The sequence below is a fragment of the Eutrigla gurnardus genome (genome assembly GCF_963514095.1).
Source record: "Eutrigla gurnardus genome assembly, chromosome: 24".
NCBI classification, from domain to species: Eukaryota; Metazoa; Chordata; class Actinopteri; order Perciformes; family Triglidae; genus Eutrigla; species Eutrigla gurnardus.
Window position 1 is genome coordinate 6,157,627 of NC_139935.1, and position 24,309 is coordinate 6,181,935.

The 24,309-nt window shown below is 44.4% G+C and overlaps 1 protein-coding gene across 2 annotated transcripts; it reads left to right on the forward strand.

Moving 5' to 3' along the window:
- The first annotated feature begins 3,290 nt into the window (after positions 1-3,290).
- LOC311009973 (inactive dipeptidyl peptidase 10-like) lies at positions 3,291-24,237 on the forward strand. Of its 2 annotated transcripts, none has more exons than XM_084004453.1 (27): positions 3,291-3,389; positions 9,308-9,422; positions 9,521-9,616; positions 12,793-12,887; positions 14,190-14,264; positions 15,494-15,546; positions 15,652-15,733; positions 16,308-16,428; positions 17,326-17,480; positions 17,947-18,038; positions 18,122-18,245; positions 18,364-18,402; positions 18,523-18,630; positions 18,711-18,802; positions 18,984-19,031; positions 19,109-19,227; positions 19,295-19,342; positions 19,618-19,716; positions 19,804-19,873; positions 20,031-20,159; positions 20,239-20,304; positions 20,591-20,645; positions 20,807-20,906; positions 21,143-21,201; positions 21,843-21,915; positions 21,998-22,071; positions 22,190-24,237. In XM_084004453.1, the coding sequence occupies exons 1-27, from the start codon at positions 3,360-3,362 to the stop codon at positions 22,322-22,324; spliced, it is 2,352 nt and encodes a 783-aa protein (XP_083860579.1). In that variant the 5' UTR covers positions 3,291-3,359; the 3' UTR covers positions 22,325-24,237. The 2 variants fall into 2 exon arrangements, with proteins under 2 accessions (XP_083860579.1, XP_083860578.1); XM_084004452.1 differs by lacking the exon at positions 3,291-3,389 and adding an exon at positions 6,870-7,000.
- The last annotated feature ends 72 nt before the right edge of the window (positions 24,238-24,309 follow it).

The following is a 24,309-nucleotide window of genomic DNA, read 5'->3' on the forward strand; positions in this document are numbered from 1 at the left end:
CTCCACTTCCTGGTTGACGGGTTGCCAAGGTGAAGCTTTCAAAATAAAGGAACCTTATGACAAACGTCAGGTCCAGTTTGAAGTCCACTGACTGTTAATATGCAAATGTACTAAAAGCCTCTAAGTGAATCAGTTACCTGACTGCAGATAGCGGGTGATAATTAGTTATCCATTTGGCAGATTAAACTGGAGAAAAAATAGGAAAAATTTAGTTTTACACACCTGTTAAAGGCTCGCTGGACACCTGGAACATCTGCAGGAGAACAAGTCACCTGACGTAGAGTAGATGGAAGTGTTATTATGTTGGAGGCTCCTCCCCTAAAGGAATACAGGGAGTGCTTGTTTGAGCTTCACGTCTTATCATTTCTATTGGATATGACTTATGCTTTACACCGCATGAAACCAAAGTGCAACAGTCTTCATGACGTGGACCCTCCCAGATAACCTGTTTCCATGTGTATTGTTTCCGTTTATTCTCTTCACATCATTTCCTGTTCAGAGCGCCGGTGAGTTCAAGGCAGAGGGAGTAGCATAAAGGCTGGTTGATTTCAACGCTTCCACAGTTAATCTCTTATCTGTAGCACGTTGCTTTCATCGTACCTCCCTTTCTCTAATTCCACTCCAGCACAGATGACTTATCCCCCAATTAATTCATGAATTAATAGAAAGCCATGACCACACAGCAAAGGGCATTGGTTTAACAAATGTGTTTCTCCCTTAGAATGAGGTATTTTTTCAGAGAATTAAATGGAACCAAAAAGCCAAGAGAACTCTCTGAGTGTGAGTTTCTTTGAGGAAGCATTTAAAATGTTAGAAGTGACTTGAACTCTCAGGTTGAGTCCCTGAATTTAAATAGTAGTACATGAATGAATGCAAGTCTTTGGTTTGTCACTAGAGGGCGCCCTAACACTGGACTAGTGTGCACTTCTGTCCTCACTACCACACAAGTACTGTTAAGGTCTCTCTCTCTGTCTTTATTTGTCTGTCTCACAGTCTGTCTGTCTGTCTGTCTGTCTGTCTGTCTGTCTGTCTCTCTCACTCTATCTTTCCGTGTCTCTGTCTGTCTGTCTGTCTGTCTGTCTGTCTGACTCTCTCTCTCTCTTTCTGTCTGTCTCTCTGTCTTTCTGTGACTCTGTCTGTCTCTTTCTCTCTGTCCGTCTGTCTCTTTCTGTCTCTCTCTCTCTCTCTCTCTCTCTCTCTCTCTCTCTCTCTCTCTGCATGTCTATCTCTCTCTCTGTGTCTGTCTCTCTCTCTGTGTGTCTGTCTCTGCCTGTCTCTCTCTCTCTCTCTCTCTCTCTCTCTCTCTCTCTCTCTCTCTCTCTCTGTGTCTGTCTCTCTCTGTGTGTGTGTCTGTCTCTGCCTGTCGGTCTGTCTCTCTCTGCCTGTCTCTCTCTCTCTTTCCGTCTGTCTCTCTCTCTGTCTGTCTGTCTGTCTCTCTCTCTCTGTCTGTCTCTTTCTCTCTCTCTGCCTGTCTCTTTCTGTCTGTCTCTCTCTCTCTGTCTGTCTGTCTCTCTCTCTCTCTGTGTCTGTCTCTGCCTGTCTGCCTGTCTCTCTCTCTCTCTCTCTCTCTCTCTCTCTCTCTCTCTCTCTCTCTCTCTCTCTCTGCATGTCTGTCTCTCTCTGTGTGTCTGTCTCTGCCTGTCTGCCTGTCTCTCTCTCTCTCTCTCTCTCTCTCTCTCTCTCTCTCTCTCTCTCTCTCTCTCTCTGCATGTCTGTCTCTCTCTGTGTGTCTGTCTCTGCCTGTCTGCCTGTGTGTGTGTGTCTCTCTCTCTCTCTCTCTCTCTGCCTATCTGTCTCTCTTTCTGTCTGTCTGTCTCTCTCTGCCTGTCTCTCTCTGTGTGTGTGTGTCTGTCTCTCTCTCCATTGATTTGTTCATTATAACTGCATTATTGACCTGAATCTGTAAAGGTACTAGTTTAGTGAAGAATGTATGATAATCAGATTTACCCACACAGTCCTTTAACATGTTGCATTGTCATCGGTAGAAGTGTGACGAACATCCAGAGAACAGAGCCAGCAGATGTTGGGTTAATTGCCCCGGTGGCCGGTCCCAGTTGCTCCGCTATAAAGCAGAATAAATAAAAAAACCCAGACGTGGAGACGAGGGAGGGCTGAGCAGCTTTGTCTCCGACTAATCAAAGCTTTTTCTCTTAATCAGTGATGAGCTCTGTGATCCACGGCTCCCCTCCAGGTGCTCACGTGGGAGGTTAGACTTTACACTTTCACTGCTCACACCCTGAAGAGCTCAAACTGTGAGACCGTCATGTTTAATTCTTTAATTAGACTTGAAATCAGAGTTACCTTAAAGGAATTCACTTTCTTCTTGAGCGTAAGATTCACACTTCTTCAACATCTGTAGATATGAAGCTACCTCGAGGAGCTAGGCTAGCTATTCCCCCCCATATCCACTCTTTATGCTAAGCTAACAAGCTTGCCATATTTGGAGACAGATAAAGTCCTAAGCCCAGAAATGAGTCGGCATGTTTGCACTTCCTGTCCCCTCCTCTTGAAGTCAATGGCGTTCTTTAACGTTTGTTTCCCACATATTTTCTACCATTACCCAAATCCAAGGGAAGCTTCCTGGTTGGCCTACAAAAACTGCTTCACATTAAGTGGTAATATTACCACGGCAACTGTAGCTGTCGGAGTGTGGAGATAAGTGGGTCTGTAATGGTGACTTGAACAGTCTAATGGGCTTAAATTCAGACAGGCTTGAGTTCAGCAGCGCCTCTTCCTTTAATTTTAATCCGTCTAAGCAGGTTGACTTTGAACCCCTCGCCGTGCCTCACAGTGGATCGCTCCCTCCGGACTGAAGCTCCTCCTTTCTTCCTGCTGATTTATAGATGCCACAATCTATTTGTCCATCCCAAACTGAGAGTAAATCACCGTTAAAGCACCTTTTTTTGGATTTGTTTTGGAGTGAATGCTGAGACTAATGATTAGAAGTGATTATTTCTCGGCAAACAAATGCAGTAAAACACTTAAAATACTGTAACCCGATGCTTCTTTTGTCACAGAATTCTCCCCCCCTCGACACCGAATTAGATTGTCAGACTAACGACGGCGACTTGAAACTGGGTTGGCTGGCGTTTGCTTATGAATGACACATTTTTTAAGTAGTAAAATCAGAACAGGGGTTTGGTGAGCGTGTGTATGTGTGTCAGACGTCTGTTTACTCTGAAGAGAAAAGCCAGACAGAAAGACACGCCGGTGGCAAGAGCAAGAAACGGGGCTATCTTATCCTTGATTGTTGTATTTGTGCAGAAAGAAGGCATTTTTTTCCAGTGTTTTGGGACAATGTTGCCCACGTTTGAGGTGGAGCGTCACGTTTTCAGTGTTTTGACTGGAGAGACGTCAACATGATGGAGCCAGAGCTCAGGTACCCGGAGGTGAGGTGTCAATACGCTCTTATTTATAGAAACCACAACACTTGTGGTGCTTGTGGAAGGTGTGAGTGTTTTTGACGTGTGCATGAATATTTTTTGACACAAAATCATCCTGGTTTGTGGAGAAAGAATGAGGTTGGAGTCCCAGGAGCCTCTGCTGCCCTCCTGGGAGAGTCGAGGCTCGGAGCAACAGAGCGCCGTCCTCTGGGACTTCCTGTTAAAATGTGACTGTTGTTGCGTGTTGACTGAGTGTGTTCTTCTGTTAAACGTGAACCACGGGACGCTGAGGGTGCGTGGTGTGCAATTTAGCCAATGGGGAAACAGGAAGGGCTTTTGTTTTCCGCTGAAAAGATGCTCTTTAGAGGAGATAATGGAGTTCATAGGCTATAATGGAAAATACCTGAAGGGAATAGGAGAGATTGCATCCAATATTCATGTCATTCTGGTTGACTGAAGTGAATTTTCTGACAGTTTCAAAGTTTATTATCACGCAAAACAACGAAAAAAAAAGGCAGATTGTTGTGCATTGATCATATTTTTATGTTGTCATCTAATTGGCTAATTGACTAATTATTCCAGCCTGGTGTGACTGAACCCCAGGAGGGCCTGCAGGCTGGTTAATGGGTCAGGCAGTCAACCCCGACCTACTTTTATTTTCTGGGTCAAAGTAGTGGATCTTCCACTCTTCAGTCCACTGACTGGTTTGCCTTCAGATTGCTTGTCGTTTGTGTCAAAGCTGGTTATTTATTCCTGATCCAGAAAGTGTTGCATGTGGGTTGTTTTTGGAAAACGTGTGCATAGATTTAGATCTCATGTTCTCATGGAGATGATTAATATGATATATGCGTTCAACTGCTCCCACACAACACATTCCCACAGTTTTTTGGCCCCTTCTGCTGCAAAAAACACACTGAAATCTGAATTATTTTCAAGGAGAGGAGTGTTTCTTTCATTTTGATTATCTTCAGGTTGGTCCTTGAGTGGATGTGCTTTCTTAACGAGCAGGAGGACATTGACGTCATTCACTTTTGTTGGGTCTTTGTGAAAAGCTTCTTCTTTTTTTTTTCTTTTTGGAGAAAAATGGAGGTGTTGCCAGTTTTATCACATGTTGGGAAATGGAAAGTCTCCAAAGATATAAACCCACGAAGCAGCTAACGATGTTAATTTAAATGACATATTGCATTGCAGTAATCTGAAGAAGGTTAGAAGACAATCACATCCAACTTAGTCGCCTCAGGCTACGAAATGAAGCGCTCCTCCTCCAGTATTTCCACATTTAAACCTGCTCTTATCAGGACTTCACCTCCCAGTTAACCCACCCGGGATTCCCCCTTATCTCCATACACCATCCAACCAAACCTCCATGCTTCCAGACTCCGAGTCCTGCAGGTTAATTACATTCACCTGTCATAAAGCAGCTCCTGAGTAGACGGCGGACGTTAAAGCCAGAAACCCACAGGAGGAAGAATCTCAACAAATCGTTAAAACACAAGTAAAGCTAGTTCCTCTATAGGCTGCATATTGTATTCTCTAAATTAAAACTGTAATAGCCCACAACAGATTATTTCTTTTCAATAAATGGCAATAAAACATCCGTTAGCCTCCTTCTGACGATGCTTGTTTGAGTTTAAGGCTGAAGATTCGTGCCTCGGGGGCATTAGTGAACTTCTCCAACACCATCGGAGGTCAGGGAGAAGGAGATGGATCATTTCCATGTGCTCTCTGATTCGGCTTGTTAAATGTTTAATGAAGAGGAGAAGCTCGGAGGATCTTTTCTACTACCAACCTTCCCCTCCTCCATCACCTTCACCCCCCCGTCTCCATCAATCCTCCCGTACACTCTTTAGTTCTTCCTCTCTGCTCCGGATTTTTTCGATCTGCTGGTATTTCTTCCCTCGCTCCCTCTTCGTTGACCTCCAAGCATAAACACTCATGTTACCGTCCTCACCGCTTTCAATCTGTACATCTCTATTCTCAAGATTTCTCTCTGGAAGGACGACTAATTCTGATGCAGTGAGGTTGTCCTTAGACATACAAGAAGATGGACACATGGAGAGTAATATCCGCAGGCTGATTTCTCTTCCTCACCTCCTGGTATCTCTATTTATGGGCACAGTTTGTGTGTTGGTTGGGAGTCTTCAGGGCTTCTTGTGTGACACCTATCAGTTTGCATCCAGTCACTCTGCAGCAGGAAAGGCCAACCGGTTAGCGATCCGCTCGCTTGTCTCTCTTCATCCCCCTCCGAAGCGATTTCACGCGGAGCCCGGTTCATTCTCCGACGACACGCACAGCTATAATCCTATCATTTATATTCCTAGGGATATTCTCGTTCCACAGATCGCAGATGAGTTCTTTAGTCCCCGAAGTGATACTGGAGGAGTAGTGGAGTGACATCACCGGGGGTAGAAATACCACAAAGTGCAAGAAGCGGGCACACTGTAAGTCCCTATGGGAATATTCCACTGCTATACAAACACTCACAGGGAAACTATAAATAAATGCGATGGGGTGATTTCAGGTACGTGGAACATCATATCTCAGTAAAACAGAGTAATTAAACTACAGATATGACTTTTAGTTTAATTAATGACTAAAATAATGACTGGCAACTTTTAAATTGCTTTCATTTCCTGTTGCAGCTTAAATTAATTAGGGGCTCATTATGTGACTTTTTATATACAGCAAACTCACCCGTGAAAATATGTCTAGGATTAGTTATCTTTTATTATTTTTCCATACAAGGTACTTTATACTTCAACTCCACATAATTTCAGAGGGAAATGTTGTACTTTTATACTTGACTTAATTAATGTAATACATACTACTTACTTTGTAGATTCAGAATTATCATCAACAAATATGTTATGTTATATTACTTAAGGTGGCAATAAGACAATGTGACTCAAATGAGCTCCTTTAGCATCCACGGTGTTGTACACATTAATAAATCAGTAATATTAATGCAGTATGCGACTCTAAAAGGGATCATTCTGAGGAAAAAAAATAGTATTTTCAGTACTTAATTTTTTGCTCCCTTCTTTTTGTAGTATTTCTACACTTAAGTACAACATCTGAGTACTTTTCGTACTGCTTCTTATTTGCTGATAAATATTGAATTGCACATTCAGCACCATGGACAGCGCTACAGCCTTTAAGTGTTTCAGCACCATGGACAGCGCTGTATTTACATAGAGATAGACAATTAGGCGCTGACAAAAAAAACAGGATGTTTGCATGATTTAACAAAATAAAAGCATTTTCTTACAATAATATTCAAATCGAATCTTTATGTACTTTATGAGTAAAGTAAAATATGCGTTGTACTATTCTCATAAGAACAAAAATAAAAGACATATAGTAGACCTACAAAAATAATTGTGCAACAAGAAAGCGATAGAGCGTGATTATTTTGAAGGGCACACCCGGAAGTCGCCCTGGTCGTGATTCGCTCCAGCGTGCCGCTCCCGCTGCTAAATTGACGCGCCGACAGGTTTGGATGTTATTACCGGGAGAGCCGCTGGATTCAGGCTGAGCGGAAGCACCGGGGCTTCGGTACGATGACGGCGTCCAAAGATCCGACCAAGAAGAAGCCCAAAGAGGCGCAGCAGGATGAGGTATTCCCGTGTCTCTTGTTGCTGTGAGGAGAGACGTCTGTGCGGACAGACGTCATGTGAGAAACTACGGATGATAGACGCGCTCCTCCGCGGCTGATGCTCGCCGTTGTGATGCCGATGTCGCGGGGGAGATTATCCAACTGTGCGATAAAGTGCAGTGCGGTCGTTATCGGTGCGTTTGTGCGGATTTAAGGATTGCAACTTCTTGCTCGATGATTCCGTGCATGGCAATGATAGAAATCACAAGTGTGGAAGCGTTTTTTTATGTAATTCAGCCTCAGTCAGCTGTTTGTTCGGGATTGTCTTTGTGTTTAGGTAGGTCTGAAGCTCTAGAATCTATTATCTGTCGATTTAAATATGGAGAAAATAACATTTTCAGAAGAATGGGCACTATTGGAGGTCTTTTTAAATAGGCTAATGTGTTACATAAGACATAAAAAGTGGTATTACAGAAAAACCTGGAGGTATAAAAGACAGATAGGAGTCAAATAAAATGTAATAAAACAGCAGAATAGATATTAGAGTGCAGGAGAGGGTCCAACATACAGGAAGAAAAGTCTTCCATAGGTCAGAAAAGCATAGTTTTATTTTGGTAAATCCTCTGCTGTGTTTTTGCTGATGTTCTCTGAGTTGACCAGATGTGCTTTCCTCCCTATTCAGCTGTCCGTTGGTCCAGATTGTCTCACAGCCTGACATGCTGTTTAGAAGAACCGGTTGAATTGTGATTTTTGTTTTTCAACCAAATTAAGCTTTGGTTGGTTGATGAGGTTTGAAGATTCTTTATGATGTACGATAGAAAGTACACCTTCCTCCTCCAGCCTGCATGCCGAAGTGTCCTTGGGCAAGATATTGAAGGCTGTGGCATCAGTGTATGAATGTGTGTGAAGCTCCTTGAGGAGGTGAAGAGACTAGAAAAGTGCTTTATAATAGTAGTACTAGTAGTAATTAATTATTGCACTTTCTTCAGGTGTAAAATACATATTTACATATTTTTTTGTGTGGTTTCTATCCATCCGTTTTCATCCCCTTGTGTCAACTTGGCTCCAGTGACAAACCAAGATGTCTCCTTTCAGCCATTCTTCTCCAATAACACATCTCCTGCCTTGAAAGCAACATGTGTTTCTTGCTCACCTCTCTGCGTGGAGGCTGTTTCACAGAGGAAACGGGAGGGGGGGGGTTGCTGCTGGAAAAGAGACGACATTGAGTCTGACATGTTTGATGTGTGGAAGAGGCTTCACACTGTCTTCTTTGATGTATCACTCCGTCTTTGGCTGGAGCTCTGAAGAATGGTGACTTAAACGCCATGCGACAGCTCCCTATTATGGTTCCTCGCGGTGTCGCTGCTGGAAACCTCACCCGCATGCCCGGTTTCTTGCCAAAACCTGGGATTGGATGAAAAGCCCCTCCTTGCATCACATTCTCTTTTTTTAAAAGACTACAGGTACATTTCATCATCTCGGCCTGCGAGTGAAAGTGAAAAGTCCAGAGAAATGATGTCATTTCTGCTTCTCAACAGTCGGGGTCAGAGATGTCATCAAAAGTTGAAGACGTCTTTGCAGATGAGAGTGTTTCGAAGGCTTGAAACGGAACATCAAGAGTGTTTTTTTCACGTTTTTGTGCACAAAGACATTTGTACAGATGGCTCTTTTTTAGAGGATAATCACTGCTCTGTCTAGACGGGATAAGCTGTAAAAGAGTTCACTGTCCAGCTATAACGCGAGCTGGACTACAGAATTGGCTTAGGTCTTCATGTCGTATCTTCTTTTTATTTATTTGTTTTATATAGTTTAGACAAAATGAGAAACTGTAATCGTTTTCTGATTTGTTTGAGAACGGCTTCTTCCAGGAATCAAGTTTTATTTGACTTTCTTTCATCGACACTGGCATTATAATCAGCTATTCATTTTAAATGTGACACACAGGCTGTTCCTTCTGTGGAGTTGAGGCAAAGTGATGCAAGATTACAGTAATTTGGATGGAATTTACTGCAGAAATTGAAAAAAATGAATACAGGATAACAAATGCGTATGACCCTGGTGCTTTTCTAACACAATTACACATGCAAATGTCTCCTCGGCTTTATGTTTTTTGCAGCAATTATCTTTTAGAAGTCATTCTTCAGGGCTCTCTCATGTCACTAAGACGCTGATGTTTAGCGGGTAATAACTTGAATGCATAATTGTGTGTGTGTGTGTGTGTGTGTGTGTGTGTGTGTGTGTGTGTGTGTGTGTGTGTGTGTGTGTGTGTGTGTGTGTGTGTGTGTGTGTGTGTGTGTGTGTGTGTGTGTGTGTGTGTGTGTGTGTGCAGGAATTTGTGGACGTCAGCCCTCCTCAGAGGAACTGGAAGGGCATCGCCATCTCTCTGCTGGTGATCGTGGTGGTCTGCTCGCTCATCACCATGTCCGTGGTGGTCCTCACGCCCGGTACGTCACATGTGGGTGCATGCAGGTGTTATGTGCTGCTTTCCTGCTACTGTAGCAGGAGGCACAGACTGGATGTGACTTCTGTGTTCCCTCCCCAGCGGAGCTCCCCGGCAGCAGCCAGTCCAGGCTGACGGTGGCGGATCTGTACAAGCCGGAGTTCAGCGTCCACGACCCCGAGGCCACGTGGATCAGCGGTGAGTGCTCTCCTCGTTAAATGTCGTGCTGTTGAGGCGAGGACGATGGCATTGTGCTCTCATAGTCTTGCACTAAATGATGGGAAATGTACTTCAGTGTGAAAAGAAGTTGAAGCAGGAGCTCCTCATGGGGAGGAGGAGGTGAACGGAGAGGGGGCATGGTGATGCAACAGAGGGGAACAACAGCGTGACTGAGGAAGGAGAGGACATCTGTGAGACGAGTATTTTTATCTCGTTTGGAACAGCTGGTCCGGCTGCTGCATCTCAAAGTGTTTCAGGTTGGACAGCTGGTTTGAAATCAGCGGGGCTTTTAACGCTCCTTCCTCACCGAGAACCCCTTTTTTTTAATGATAAAACACATTAAAACCAGTTCTAGGGATTGTAGACGGCGCGGCCTCGCGAACATATGAGTTTAATAAAAAGCCAAATATGGCGCAGATGAAGTCATCAGAGCCCAGGATGGTCACGGCTCGTGTTCCAGGAAAAACAAGTCGGAAGAGTGTGGGAAGTGCATTAGCAGGAAATGAGAGTCTGTCCACCTGAGGTTTCATTACAGACAGTCTTTATCACAAGCATTTACTCACCAAGGGCTAATCCAGGTATCCGGATCATCTAATAAAACTTAACACTAATCATATATACAGTCAATTTAGTAATTAAATATTTCAGGTGTGAAACTGTAAAAGTAAAATTATGAATTAAATGACTTTAACGTGAATTATGCTTGTATTAAAATAGGAAAAAACATTTAAATTAGCATTTTATTGCATTGAAAAATATTATAAATAATTATAAATTATGAGCGTCTTTAGCATGAGGATGGTTTCTGATCTGCATCAACACACAAACACCTGCTGACCTGCATGTTTCGACACAGATGGCCTCGCAGTAGACCGTTGAGTCAACAGCCTGCCGTTCTCAGTGTCAGGCCTCCTCCCACCTCGTTAGAAACCACATTATATAGATAGATGACACAAAAATAACAACAACAACAGAAACGGTGCTAATTGGTCAGACAAAGGCTGCAGCTTTAAACTCGATTATTTAAGAATGACATGAATAAATAATCCTAAACGCAGCGGGAGAAACGATGCTTCCACTTGAGTTCCCTGACCTCCCTCTGCTCCCCACGCTCCCTCCAGGCCACGTTGTCATCACCTCCTCGCTACGCGTCCTTCACGTTACATAAGACGCACCCTTGATCTGTGACCGGGGACTTTATTGTGTCGCCATGCAGAAGGCTTCCCTCATGTGGAGGATCTCAGACGTGTGTTGTTTTTCCTGGCGTCTTGACAGCGTGACAGATTGTGTTTGCGTTCAGAGCTCGGAGTAGAAGGAAAAAAGACTAAAAGATTTAGGGAGACGGGAAGAAAGTAGCAGCTGGAGCTGGAGGAGCTGCACATAAACAGGGGTTTGTCGACAACATGACACACAAATGATATGTTTAATGATAAATACAGGGAGGTAGACGACTGAATACATCCACGACACCTTTCAGGAGACGTCCTGTGGCCTGGGTTTTAAGATCAAGAGTCATCACCAGCTTTTTTAGGGTCTTTAAGGTCATTGCTTCGGTTTCCAGGCCCTCCTTTGGTTCAGAGCTTCCTTTTCAGTCCGCAGCAGGCGACTGTTTTCAACTAAACTATGCTCCGAGTGCAAATCCGCCGCTTTGAGACGCGATAAATCAGGTCAGACGCAACAATCACGTGATGACGGATTGCCTCGTATCCGGTCTGCCGATAGCTGACGGGGGCCAACGTCACCTGGGAGGGTGAGAAGCCATCTTGTTTTGTCGCATTTCCTCAACCCAACAGGGTCACCTGTCCCATTATTAGCCGTTTCATTGAGATGGATGATGGAGTTGGGAAATTACCGGCTGACACGTTGGTGTGGTGTAAATCTAAGGCAGAGCGGGGGGAGCGATGAGAGTAGAGGAACGTACGCGGGGCCCCTGGATTTACGGCGGGGGCCTCTTGGAGGAGCTGTAATTCAAACCACCTCCAACTTATTTCCTTTTTCCTCTCTCACCGCTGATTTAACAGCAGGAAGGATCAAACATGCAAACACATAGGATGGTGTTCACAAAAAGGATGATGTCACCATGACGACGCCCACTCCTTCTGCATTATGGATGCCGCACTGACTTTTGAACCATATAATCATCTTCCAGATTGTTTCGTTGCTTGCTTCCCATCTTATTCTCCTATATGCTGCGTTTTCATGGGGGTCACCGTTGTGCTGAATTATTCATGGAGCCCTTGTGTATTTTTAATGCAGCGTGGAGTCTGTTTGTTTGTATGGATGGAGGGAACACTCAGGTCCTTACATAAGAAAGGAACAAAGCGTCCAATCGGAGCGCCAGCTCGCCTCGTCATCCGTGATCGTTAACGAGGTCCGCACAAACAGCCTCCATCTTTGGCGGTGACCCATACGACATGAATAATGCATTATGATGTTGGATTATGTCGAGTACACAAGGAGGGTTTTATTTCCCACAAAATGTTCAAATTTAATTAAAATAATTATTAATAACCAGGCTCTTTAAAAGAGGTCAAACAATCAAAACTCTACTTAACTCCACCTGATAAAACGTGAACTCAATAAGCTGCCAAATGAGACGAGGGAGACGCTCTCTTCAAGCCTGAAAGCTTGTGCAGCAGCGAGCGATGTCCTCCCCTGCAATCAGCCACGCATTCCCTCCAAATGGCTTTCAGGAGTTCACAGGGGGGGAGAGGGAGGCTCCACAGCTGCTCCTGGGTCTGGGTCTGCTGTTGGGTCCAAAACTGTGAGAGATGGATGCGGACAGAATTCTTTGTTTCGAATCAACGCATTAGCAGCAGTTTCAGTCAACGCATTGATTTATTTCACATTAATATGGTGCATTGGCCAATTATGTAGTGTGGTTGAAGTGAAATGCGTTAAAGAGTCTCCACACGGAGGTTTTCACTTAATAGTAATACATTTAAAATGTACTTTTAATTAAAGTTTATTACAATTTCTCTCAATTTTTTCCAAAATAAGGTGGTCGGGGTTGGACTCTCTGTTTGTCTCAAAGGGTCTCAGACATTCACATGTGTCTAACGAGGTCTCCTCCAGCTCAATTAGCTCCACCTGCTGCACAAGTCCCACACTGCATCTCATCACCATGTTAACTCAACGTGTGTTTGCTCTGCTAGACTCCGAGGTGGTGTACAGGAGCCGCGACGGCCACGTCATCAAGTTCAACATGGCCTCCAACGACACCCAAGTCATTCTGACCAACGGCACGTTTGTACGTTTCATCATTCAGCTTATTATTAGTTCATATCCTGTTTTTATCATGACTGTAGAATTAAATGTAAATGTACTAAAGCTTACCACAATATTCACCATCTCACTAGGGGATGTCCTGAAACGTATTTTTGGGGCGTAATCTGAAGATTCCTGATTTTAAAGTGATACAATTCTGAAAATAAGCTTCTTTTATTACCATAAAATCCCATTCAAGCCTTTTCTATGAGTATACCGGGCTCTAAAGCACTAGTAGATATCCTTTTATTTGGTATTCTTTACCCCCGGAGCTCCACAGAAAGGACACTAGTCTTTAGTTCCAGACATGAGGCCTGCGAAGGTTGCTTCTGGCCGGTCTTCAACACATAATTTTAAAAAAATAATGCGATTGGATGCCCACCGAGGCTGCAGGAAACCTATCAGAGCTGTCGGCGGCGACCTGCACACTCACAATATGATAATAACCTGCCGAGCGGGTCGCCACGGCGCCCACCTCACCTCCACCTCCACCTCACCTCCACCTCCACCTCACCTCGGCGCCACGGAGACACTCAGTTTGACATGTTATTGTCTGCCTGTTACGCAATCACTTACATGGCGGTGTCCTCCAACCAGGAATTTAGGACAAATTTAGCCTAATTTAATCATCATAATCCTGCTATTTCATAACCAACCTTTCATCCTTTCCCTCAATGCACCTTCCTTTGACAAACAAGGTTTTTTTTTTTTTGGCTCTTTTCCCTTTTTGCACGAATTTAGCAGAATTGTCCGTTCTTACTTTTAATGGTTGCATAAGGGGATTTTAGGGGGATTGTTGTTCCAGCGCTAAGCTCGTCCAACCAGAAAGCAGAGGTGGCCTCATGGTGAGGCAGTCACCGATTTGACCCCCCCAAGCAGCTGCAGCTCCAAAACTGAAAATTGTATAAAACAGCAAGAGAAAGTTGAAGAATTTGAAGCAGTTATGTATCATTTTTGAACGCTAATGCTAATCGCTAAACGTCGCCCATCAAATAATCTGTCCCTCGTGGTTTTATGGCCTTCAGTTGCCAGTTGAATAGTTTCCCTCCTGCTGGCTTTATGTCATTGTCATGGAGATGAAACCGTAAAAATACCAATCTATTCAGTTTTCCTCACGTTTAGTTTTGTTTCTCTCTTCTATTCAAGAAGTGTTTGATTCATCGTTTGCATACCGTATCGGTTTCTTATGAGAAACTGCATGAACACACATGTCTCTAGGGGTCACAACAATCTAAGAAGAAAGAGTCTAAAGAATGTTGTATAAGTCTGCTTCTTCTTTTGTCAGGTGGCCTTCAAGGTGGTGAAGTACTCCCTCTCTGCGGATCAGAAGTACGCACTCTTTGCTTATGACGTCAAACAGGTCAGTTTATGGAATGCATTGATGCAAAAAAAATCTGAATAGATGCAGAAAGTATGGAAGTATGCTTCTTATTTGACGTCGACGATCATCGGTCGGCGTCCCCAGAGGAGCATGCCGCTCACTCATCTGCATGCACGGCGCACATACTTCATCATTTGCCTGTTTTTATTCCTACTCGTGCTCTTTTGTTGTCTGAAGAGCACTTTGCCGCTCTGTTTCTTAAAATTGGAATTGACTTGGAGGCGAGGCGCGCCGCTGCTGGGTAATTTGTGTGCGGAGGCTGGACTGAGCACGCACCAACAGTTGTGGGGGGGGGGAACAGATGTGGATGTGATGCGTTTCTGATTTGTTATCCTTTCATGCATTCCCATTCTTCTGTGATTAACGCCGAGGCGAGCTCTCTTCCCTCCATTTCTCGACTTGTTTGACACCTTTTGTAAAACATTCTCCATTACTTTGGACACATTTCACTCCTCTTCTGCATATCAATGCTTAATTGATTGCACTCTGATTTTATTTGTTGCTAAGGCAACGCCAAATCCCCTCGAGGTATGAGACGCAACCTGCTGGGATCTTTTTTTTTTTTTTGTGATGCTCTCAATTGAATTTCTTTGATTAAGTGCTCCATTAGAGGTGGTGGGAAATCAGCTGTGAGGAAAACAAGCGGAAAGGAAAAAGGCCACGGATCTGAGAAGAGTGTCCTAATTTCCATTTTTCGAAATGTTTAATTCAGTGTAAACATCACGCCGGGCTGAGGATGATACCGTCAGACAGAGAGGACAATTTCTTCAATCTCAAAAGCTTCTCTTGGGGAAATAAAAAAGGATGGAAACAAATGTTTCCAATAGGATGATGGTTGAGCATCCATTTCCATATGATTCGGAAAGAATTATACGTCAAATACGTCCAAAAAGAAACATGTAGAAGCTTTCTTTATGTGGCAGAGAAGGACTTCTTCAGTTGCATTCTGGGAATTTGCCATTAAAATATCTAAAAATGTATCGCAGTTGAATAAAGAACATTGTTTTTTTATTTTATGAAGGTTGCAAAGAACAAAGAGAATACAAAACCCTCATTTCTATTCCATTTTTTCTGCTTTTCTTTCATTTCCTGCTTTTATCCGGTGACCTTCTGTCCGTATTTTTCCCCATTTCTTGTTGTTTTCCCCGACGTGAGCTATGATTGACATTTCATCTCTGATTGTCATGGTTTCTCCTGATGAGCTGCAGATGTACAGATATTCCTACACGGCGTCTTACATCGTCTACAACATCTACACCAGGTGAGTGTTTCTCTTTACAAACAGATGCTTGTTAATGTATGTTTCTATATATATATATATATATATATATATAAATATATATGTATTTCTGTTTGTGTGCAACAGGGAGGTTTGGGAGCTGAACCCTCCGGAGGTTCACAACGCCGTGCTCCAACATGCAGCGTGGGGAAGACAAGGACAGCAGCTGGTGAGACACTTTTTTTTATTTCTTTTTTTTCGCTGCCTCGTCTTTCCAGAGAGATTTCTTGTCTGCTCTGCCAAGTCCAGCTTTTTTACATCCTTCCACCCTGTCGTAGTTAGACAGTATTTCATCTTTCTCTGTTATTTCTTCAAGGCCTTGTAGTTTCTACAGTTTTAAAACGTGGGTTCCAGCATCTTTTAATGCGTCTCCATGTCATTAAGACTTCAGGGAAGCAGCATTGTGTAAAGTTTCCCAACTGATGGATATTCAGAGCAGAGCTGGCCAAAAAATACATAAAGGTAAGGGGAAATGAATTCAGGAGGACTCGGGGATATGGGTGAGCCTGCAGGCTCATCCTGTTTGTATTTGCAAATGCAAATATCCAAACACCGACGGGGGGAAAAGCGTAAAAACAAACACAGGTTTTGCTGCGCGGTGAGATAAAAGCGGGAGCTTTAATATGAAAAAAATCTCATCAGAGGAAATCAAAAAGAGAAAGTTGTGGAGGGCAGAAACGTGGAATAACAGAAGGTCAGCGTGAGTGAGCGTGTGGAATCATGATCTCCTTCCTCTTCCTCAGATCTACATCTTTGAGAACAACATCTACTACCAGGCGGACGTGAGGAGTAACTCTCTGAGGATCACCTCCTCGGGGATGGAGGGCGTCGTCTTCAACGGCCTGGCCGACTGGTTGTACGAAGGTATTCACCTTTTACTTGAGTAATTGTACTTAAAGGTAAGGTCTACATTCTGAAAATCAGTTCTTCTGAGGCAGATTTGAAAAAAGCATCCCGCCCCCCCCAACCAAGCCCCTCCCCTCAGTCTTCCACGATTCGACGAGGCGGGACGACGAGGGGATTGGATGGAGGGTACGAGCCAATGGGAGCCTTCTGGAGCAAAGGCTCCCATTGGTCAATTTCTATGCAGGTCTACAGCTGATAGACTGAATAGTTGTTGTTTTTTATTCCAAATCGTACAATTTACTTCACCTCAGTATTTCTATTTTATACGTAATGAGTAAATGCACTCGGGAACTATTTACTGCTTGACCCTTAGTTACTTGTTACACTTAAAAACACATGATATCCTTGCAGTACTATACCACTAATGTACCCAGAAGTGTACAAATATCCCAAATCCTCTCACCAACTACAACATTGAAAACTCTTTTGACCCTTTAAGAACATTTAGCTGATAATACATCTTTTTTTACTACTTTACTACAATGTTGAAGTACTATATCTTTGTGATGTTAGTACTTCTTCCATTCCTGGTTGTTGTAATAAGTCGTTTTTATGATAATCACACTGTTTGTGGGTGAGATCTGCAGTTCAGCTGAGATTTGTCTTTGGCTTTAAAAGAAAAGCAGCCGAGCAAACGAGACAAACCCGGCAGAACGGAGATGAAAAATCAACAACGAGCCTCGGCGATCCGTTAAGTCGGTTTGCAAACAAAGCGTGGGTAACGTGACGACGAGCCTCTGCTCAAACACAGGCCGGGGAACGTTCTGGAGTCATTTGCATTTACTTTAAACTGTCGCCGTTCGCCTGCTACCGAAGATGTAGAAAAACACAAATGTTGTGTATTTTTCTCCCCAGAGGAGATTCTGCGTTCACACTTGGCTCACTGGTGGTCGCCTGACGGGGAGCGGCTGGCGTTCCTCACCATCAACGACACCCTGGTCCCTAACATGGTCCTGCCCCAGTTCACCGGCAGCAGCTACCCCCGAGGGCAACAGTACCCGTATCCTATGGTGGGTGTGCCAGGTGGATTGTGGGCAACGGAGTCCTTACGTCACGTGTGAAGCAAACTCGAGGCTTCAAAGGGAGTAAAAGAGGAAAACAGTTTTGGTTTCCTGTCTTTATTCGATGCCAGTCAGGAGCGTGAGTCACACTAAATTGCCACCGCAGATTACACATTGTAGCTTTGTAATATTTTGTAAAAAGCCTCACAAATCAATGAAATTATAGAGCAGAATTCAGCTCTTCCAGTCATGTAAGAGAGAATAATTTCATTTTTTTCCCCTCCAAATAAAATGGTAAAAGGGAAATGGTGTTCAATTGGTTTACTTCCAATTTATTCAGGTTTAAAATTGAGGGTTTTTTTCCTCTCAAATAGACCAATTTGTACTCAAATGATTCAGTGAACAAAACCTCCCAGAAATAGAAAAGTGCTGTGTTTCTCCCAGCAACATCCCCGTCTCTGTTTGACCCCTGCAGGCCGGGCAGAGAAACCCCGTTGTCAGGTTGTCGGTGGTCAACCTGTTTGGAGCGACGCACACTCAAGAACTTCAGCCTCCTGATGGACTCAGGTGACACAGACACACACACACACACACACACACACACACACACACTAATACAGTAGTGTGACACACATTGGTTTCCTCTGCAGGGATTTCTACGTCACCATGGTGACGTGGGTCAGTAACACTCACCTGGCAGTGCGCTGGGTCAACCGACCCCAGAATGCATCACTGCTGACGGTGTGCGACGCCACCATAGGAGCCTGTCTGCAGGTGGGCGATGGTGATTGGTGCATTTGGGGGAAATAGTTACTTTACGGATCAGATTTCAAAAAAACATCTAAAATATGATGCATTTTTATCCTCAAGCTGTCCTATAATGTGTTTTCAGAGACACGAGGACTCTTCAGAGACGTGGCTGTCCATGCAGGTACACCTCAGTGCACAAAGTGTGTTTCACACTGCAGGGTGTGCTCCATTATTTAGGGGAGAGTACAGCCCCGAAAGCCATTCATGCATAAAGTGTGTCACCCCGGGTTTGTGTCCGTAGAGACAGGAGCCGCGGTTCTCCAAGGACCGGAGCAGGTTCTTCCTCTCTCTGCCGGTGAAACAAGGAGGTCAGGGAGAATTCCACCACATCACAATGTTCACCAAAAAGGTAACGAGAAAAAGTGACTCCCGTCTAAAAATAGACCTCCTGAAGAACGTGTTTCCAACCCCCCCTGATTCTGCTTTCAGCTCCGAAGCGACAAGGACGAAGTCCGCCACTTGACGTCAGGGGACTGGGAGGTGACTCGCATCGTAGCGTACGACGAAAAGGAGCACGTCATGTACGTTTTGCTTCTAGCAGGAAAGCCTCCTTTTCATCCTGATAAAAGCCAGTTATCAGGAAAGTGAAATGGTCTGTTTGCAGCCCATTTGACGACAAACACACTGTGTTCTCCAAAAAGGAGAAGATGTATTGTTGCAGGTTCAGCATCTCTGACCTCGGCCTACTTTCCCTCCGCACAGATTCTTCCTCAGCACCGAGGAGTCTGCACAACAAAGACATTTATACAGGTGAATACACTCTTTTCCTTTCATTCTTCGCCAACGTTTCCCCCTCTGTTGACGCTCTCGTCTCTGTCCTCCGACAGCGTGTCCACCCACGGCCTGTTTCCACGACGATGCCTCACCTGCGGGCTGAAGGCGGAGTGTTTGTTCTTCGAGGCCGACGTCAGCCCCGACGCACAGCACGCCATCCTCCACTGCCGAGGTCCGAGCGGCAAATATTAATCATGTTTTTTAAAACAGGATGCATATTAATAACCCTCTCATTGCAGGTCCTGGAGTTCCAGCCGTGCTGCTTCTGAGTTTCGACGACGTGGACTGTAAGTGTCTTTATTTGTATGAAAACCTCAGCAGATAATCTAATAATCTAAATAATCCTGAGCCACAAGAAAAGTCACCTTCTCTGTGGATTAGTGGATTTAAAACTCATACCCTTCTGGTGCTCCAGCCTCTGAATATTTAATGTGAAGTGAAACATGAATATATGCCAAGAAACATCACGCTTTAAGGCTTCTGGGTTATATTTATACAAGTAATCATTCACATACCGATGCATTTCTTCCACTCTGCTGAATGTGATGTTAATATTTCACAGCGTATTTCGTCTTGGAGAACAACCTCCCTCTGCGGTCGGCGCTGGAGAGCAAGAAGAGGATCCAGACTGAGATCCGGATGATGGCTCGTGACAACTTTGGTAGGAAACGACGTGCACCAACGATGATGTTTGCAGCCGCCTCCCTGTTTGTCCCTCGGCTGATGCGTTGAGTGTCATTCCTCACAGAGCTGCCTCTGAAGCTCGTCTACCCCGCTGACTTCTCCGAGTCCCGCCTCTACGGCCTCCTCCTCGTCGTGTAAGTCCATTCCACTTTGTCATTTACCATGTGGGGCTCCACAGGACACTTCTCTGCCTGCAGGCCCTCGAAACCTACAGCTCTAACACTTTCTGTGAATTTGAATAAATCATTTAAATGCAAAAGAGGAGTAGAAGTGTTGGGTTTGTCCTCTCAGCGGCAGTTCCCCGGGCGACCAGGCGGTGACCGAGCAGTTCAGGCTGGACTGGGACGCGGTGCTGGTGGCGTCCGAGCAGGTCATCGTAGCGCGACTGGATGGCCGAGGCTCGGGGTTCAGGGGTCAAAGGTGCCAAGAGTTTACAGACATACTTTTAGTGGCTTTTTTCTCCTCTCTGGTCCTCATCTTCGTGTTCGTCACCTCACAGGGTTTTACAGCAGGTCCATCGGAGGCTCGGCACCGTGGACGCAGAGGACCAGATCGCAGCTCTGGAGTACGTAACGCCTCACTTTATAATGTCAATGTGAAGGTGTGTAAGAGAGGGTTCATGTTGAGCAACTCAATGTGAAAGGATAAAAAACTACAGTTTGTCCCGAAGCCAAAGAATCTAAAAAAGTAAAAATCATTACAGGAAGTGTTTTATGTTATTTTTTTAAAAGCAAAAATGCTTTCTTAGATCAGATTTATTGGCACATAATATTATAAAAAATTAACTCAGCTGCAAAAACTGTGACCTTTGACCTCCTTACACTTCAAACGCTCCCCTCTGTGCGCCTCAGATACCTGGCGAAGCTGCCGTTCATCGATCGCACTCGCGTCGGAGTCTTCGGAGAGGTTGGTCAATTGAAGTTGCTGAAACCATGTAATCGAGTCACTGTGAGGCAATAATGCAGGAACTTGGACTTCTTTAACCTCCGAGACCAACTTTTTTTTTGCTTAAAACCAAGGAATCATTGGTTGAAATGTGTTTTTTCTGCTTCCTGTTCCTCCCCCAGGACTACGGCGGCTTCCTCACACTGACGATGCTGAAGACGACGGAGAAGCTGATCAGATGTGCAGCAGCTCAGGCTCCCGTCACGGACTGGTCCACGTACGGTGAGCAGCCTCCTCCTCTCTAATCCACACCGCAGGGACCCCAGCATATTTATTACCTCTGTTGTCTGGGTGATGTGACTTTAATCATACGTCGGTTCTGCTTTCGGGAATTCAGCCTTATTGAATTTTAAGGATGAGAAGCTTTTCTTCCTTCGGTGTAAGACTTAGAAGTGATGCTGCGACATGTGATTATAGTTTAATATTGTACATATTCTCATGCAACGTTTCTCTTCCAGCGTCTGCGTTCTCGGAGCGATACCTCGGCTCGCCTGCAACCGAGGACAGCGTGTACCAAGTGAGCCGCTTTTTTTTTTACCCATCATCCATCTGTTGCTGGTTTTGATTTCATATTTCAAATCGAGTCTTTTCCACACCTCCAAAACAACGAAACATATCTGAATTAATAACACACAAAAGAAATGACACGTTGTCCTCTACGTGAAGGTGGCAGTCAGAGTGGGTTTTTTCCTTCTAAGTGGGGCGGCTATTTCTGTGCCTCTCACAGCAGGAGGCAGGATGGTCTAAGAGGGAGATATGTGGCACGATGCGATCGGACGATAATCACTCATCCCTCCGAGACTCCACGGGTGATTAAACGTCCGGTCGCCGATGTGCCGGAAAATCTCCCTCATTGGAATCCCAACTGGGGGAGAGAAAGTGAATGATGCGACTGAGAGGTTGAGACACCCTGTAATAGAACGGCGACCGGCCACACTCCCCTGAGCAACGCATCTTAATGCAATCTGGCTTGTCGTCGAGTGGAAGGAAAATACAATCAGCGCCGCTCTCTCTCTCTGCAGACGTGAACATGAAATGTATTGTCATTTCTAGTCCAAAAATGTCCCCTCCATGCCATTTTTTTCGTGTGTTTCGTCGTCAAACCTTTCCTGTGAGATTCGAACACGTGATGAGGTCGTGACCTCTCTGTCCTTCCAGGCGTCCAAAGTCACGAGCAACATGAACGGTCTGCAGGGAGGAACTCTGTTTCTGGCTCACGGCACAGCGGATGGTACGCCCCCCCCTTGATCGTGACACTTGACCTTGATAAGAGCCTTTATATCAGCTGATTATTGTGTTTTTTTTCTCCACAGCCAACGTTCCCTTTCAGCACTCAGCCGAGCTCATCAAACACTTGATAAAGATCGGGGCCAACTACACTATGCAGGTGAATACGGCACTCTAAAGTTACACAAAACATCTCTACTCATTTCTAGACTTTATCATTTAATTTGTAGACGTTGTAATCCTGAAACATCGGTCATGTTTTGTTTGTTCGGGGACAGATCTACCCAGACGAAGGACACTTCCTGTCCACGCACAGCCGGATTCAGCTGACTCACTCCTTGATTAGTTATTTCCAAGGATGTCTGCTCGACGCGGCGTCGCTCCTCGACCAACAGCCTCGGGACGACGAGTGAGCCGGGGAACGAGCTTGTTGTTACTGGACCGTGAGTGTTTGAGCTTGTGTGTGTGTGTGTTTTATACCTGTAGCACAAGGTTTGATGGACAAAACAAGCTTCTTGACGTTGCAGATATAGTTTGTACCGCAAGTAGACGCCTTTTCGTGGTGGTTTTCATCCAGTAAAATCTACAAAATGTGATGGAAGGAGATGATTAACTTTGTTTTTCACTCTCTAAACCATGACAGGCTTCTTTTCTCCACATAACCTTTGGGAATAAATCAAATTTGAGACTTTTTAGAAGCTTTATTCATGCCTTCATGTCCAGAAGGGATAAAAACTTAGCGAAATATGCTAAAATGTATGTTTATTTTGGACCAAAATGTCTTTATGCTTTGTGAAATGAAGTGTCGGGTATTTTGTGTGTTGGGCAGCTTCTGTTTTACAAATATGGTTCACGGTTTGTGAGTCGTTATGTCTTGAATTAGACGCCAATAGCGCTAAACAGATGTACCATCTGTGGAGCAAACGTTCATGTTTTAATGGTAATATTTGCTTGTTTTCTATGGTTTTCTATTTTCCTGCTCACTAAAATGAGTCGAAATTACTTCATTTAATTTAATTCCTCCAACAAAACACATTAATAGTTCAGTTTTGTACATTTGAAGCTCGTATCCTAATTAAATTAACATACTTTTTCAGCATTTCCAGCTGCTTAAAATGTGTCTGTCTGAAAACACTTCCATCTTCTGGTTTTATCCATCCAGCTTTCATAACGGGGGAGCGTTCCTCACTGTGATTAATGGTATGCAGCCAATTACTGCTGGCCATTAATCACTGATGACGGTCCTCAACGCTCACTGTTTAATTTCCAAACTGCTATCAACACCAGACTGAATAAAAAACAAGCGTTAATCTCAAACTATGATAATCCCCCCGGATGCGGTTGCCATGTCAACGTGTTTGGTAGCCGTGGATACAGCCACACTCTGGCTGGTCACGGAGGAAGCCACCAGCTGAACCGTCCCGCTGTCTGTGCTTTGTGACGCCGCCGTGTGAAGTCCTAGTTGTCGTTGCTCGTACTGTGAGCTTCACTTCTTCTGTTTTCTGAGGGGGGGAAACGTTGTGGGTGAGGGGTGAACAAAGAAAACGCTTGATGTATTATTTTTTTTGGCTGTTTTAATATTAAAGAACGATGAATGAGTCACGTTTGAGTCTCGTCTTTGAGAATCCAACATACTGCTCTTCTTTCTGAACTCATACTGAGAATAAAATGTCATGAAATGGGAGACAAAAACCATTTATCTTTCCTGTCCTTGACCTTTTAGAAATCCCCTGTCCACGCCGCCTAGACACAACCGGAGCCTTAATTACACCAAAGCAATTACAGAGCCAATATGAAGCCCTCATCCGCTGAGGGAAAGGTCCAGCATCAAACTTCAGAAGAGTTAAGACCTGGAACAAGGATGTCTCTGGTGGTTCTGAGCTTTTTCAGTGAGGCCACACTGCCATCTGGTGGTGAAACAGCAACAGCTCACCCAAAAGTAAATTTGCCAAGTTTGAAATATGTTTAACTCAACAGATAAGGAGAACACTTGAGAAACATTCAAGGTTTTCCATGAAAGGGGATTTAACTATTTTTGAAGGGTCATTCAGAGCTTTGAGAAATAAACTGAATCCTTTATAAGGTTGCCAGTTATGCATTTATGCTTCACGGTTCCTTAAATCATTGTAGACGTTCCTTTCAGCTCCTGAATGTTTGAATACATGAACTAAAGGAGCGAAAGCCACTTATGATTATATGCTTGGACAACAAGGTTGTTGGACTGTATTATTAAGGAAGAAATTAAGCATCCGTTACTAACTGGACTCTTCCCGGGAGTCTGGCTGTGCTTTCTTGTCCGGCAGAGTCGCCCGAGGTCCTGACGGACGCCGACCGCTGCCTGGCCTGATGGAGGCGCCGTAAGTGTGTGCGATACGATACTATAATTAGGATTGAGGAG

Coding starts and splice junctions, on each gene's coding strand:
- LOC311009973 (XM_084004452.1), top strand. CDS start 6,944: ATGACGGCGTCCAAAGATCCGACCAAGAAGAAGCCCAAAGAGGCGCAG. Junction 19,032..19,108: donor CAACAAAGACATTTATACAG/GTGAATACACTC, acceptor GTCCTCCGACAG/CGTGTCCACCCACGGCCTGT. Junction 21,202..21,842: donor CCGAGGACAGCGTGTACCAA/GTGAGCCGCTTT, acceptor CTGTCCTTCCAG/GCGTCCAAAGTCACGAGCAA.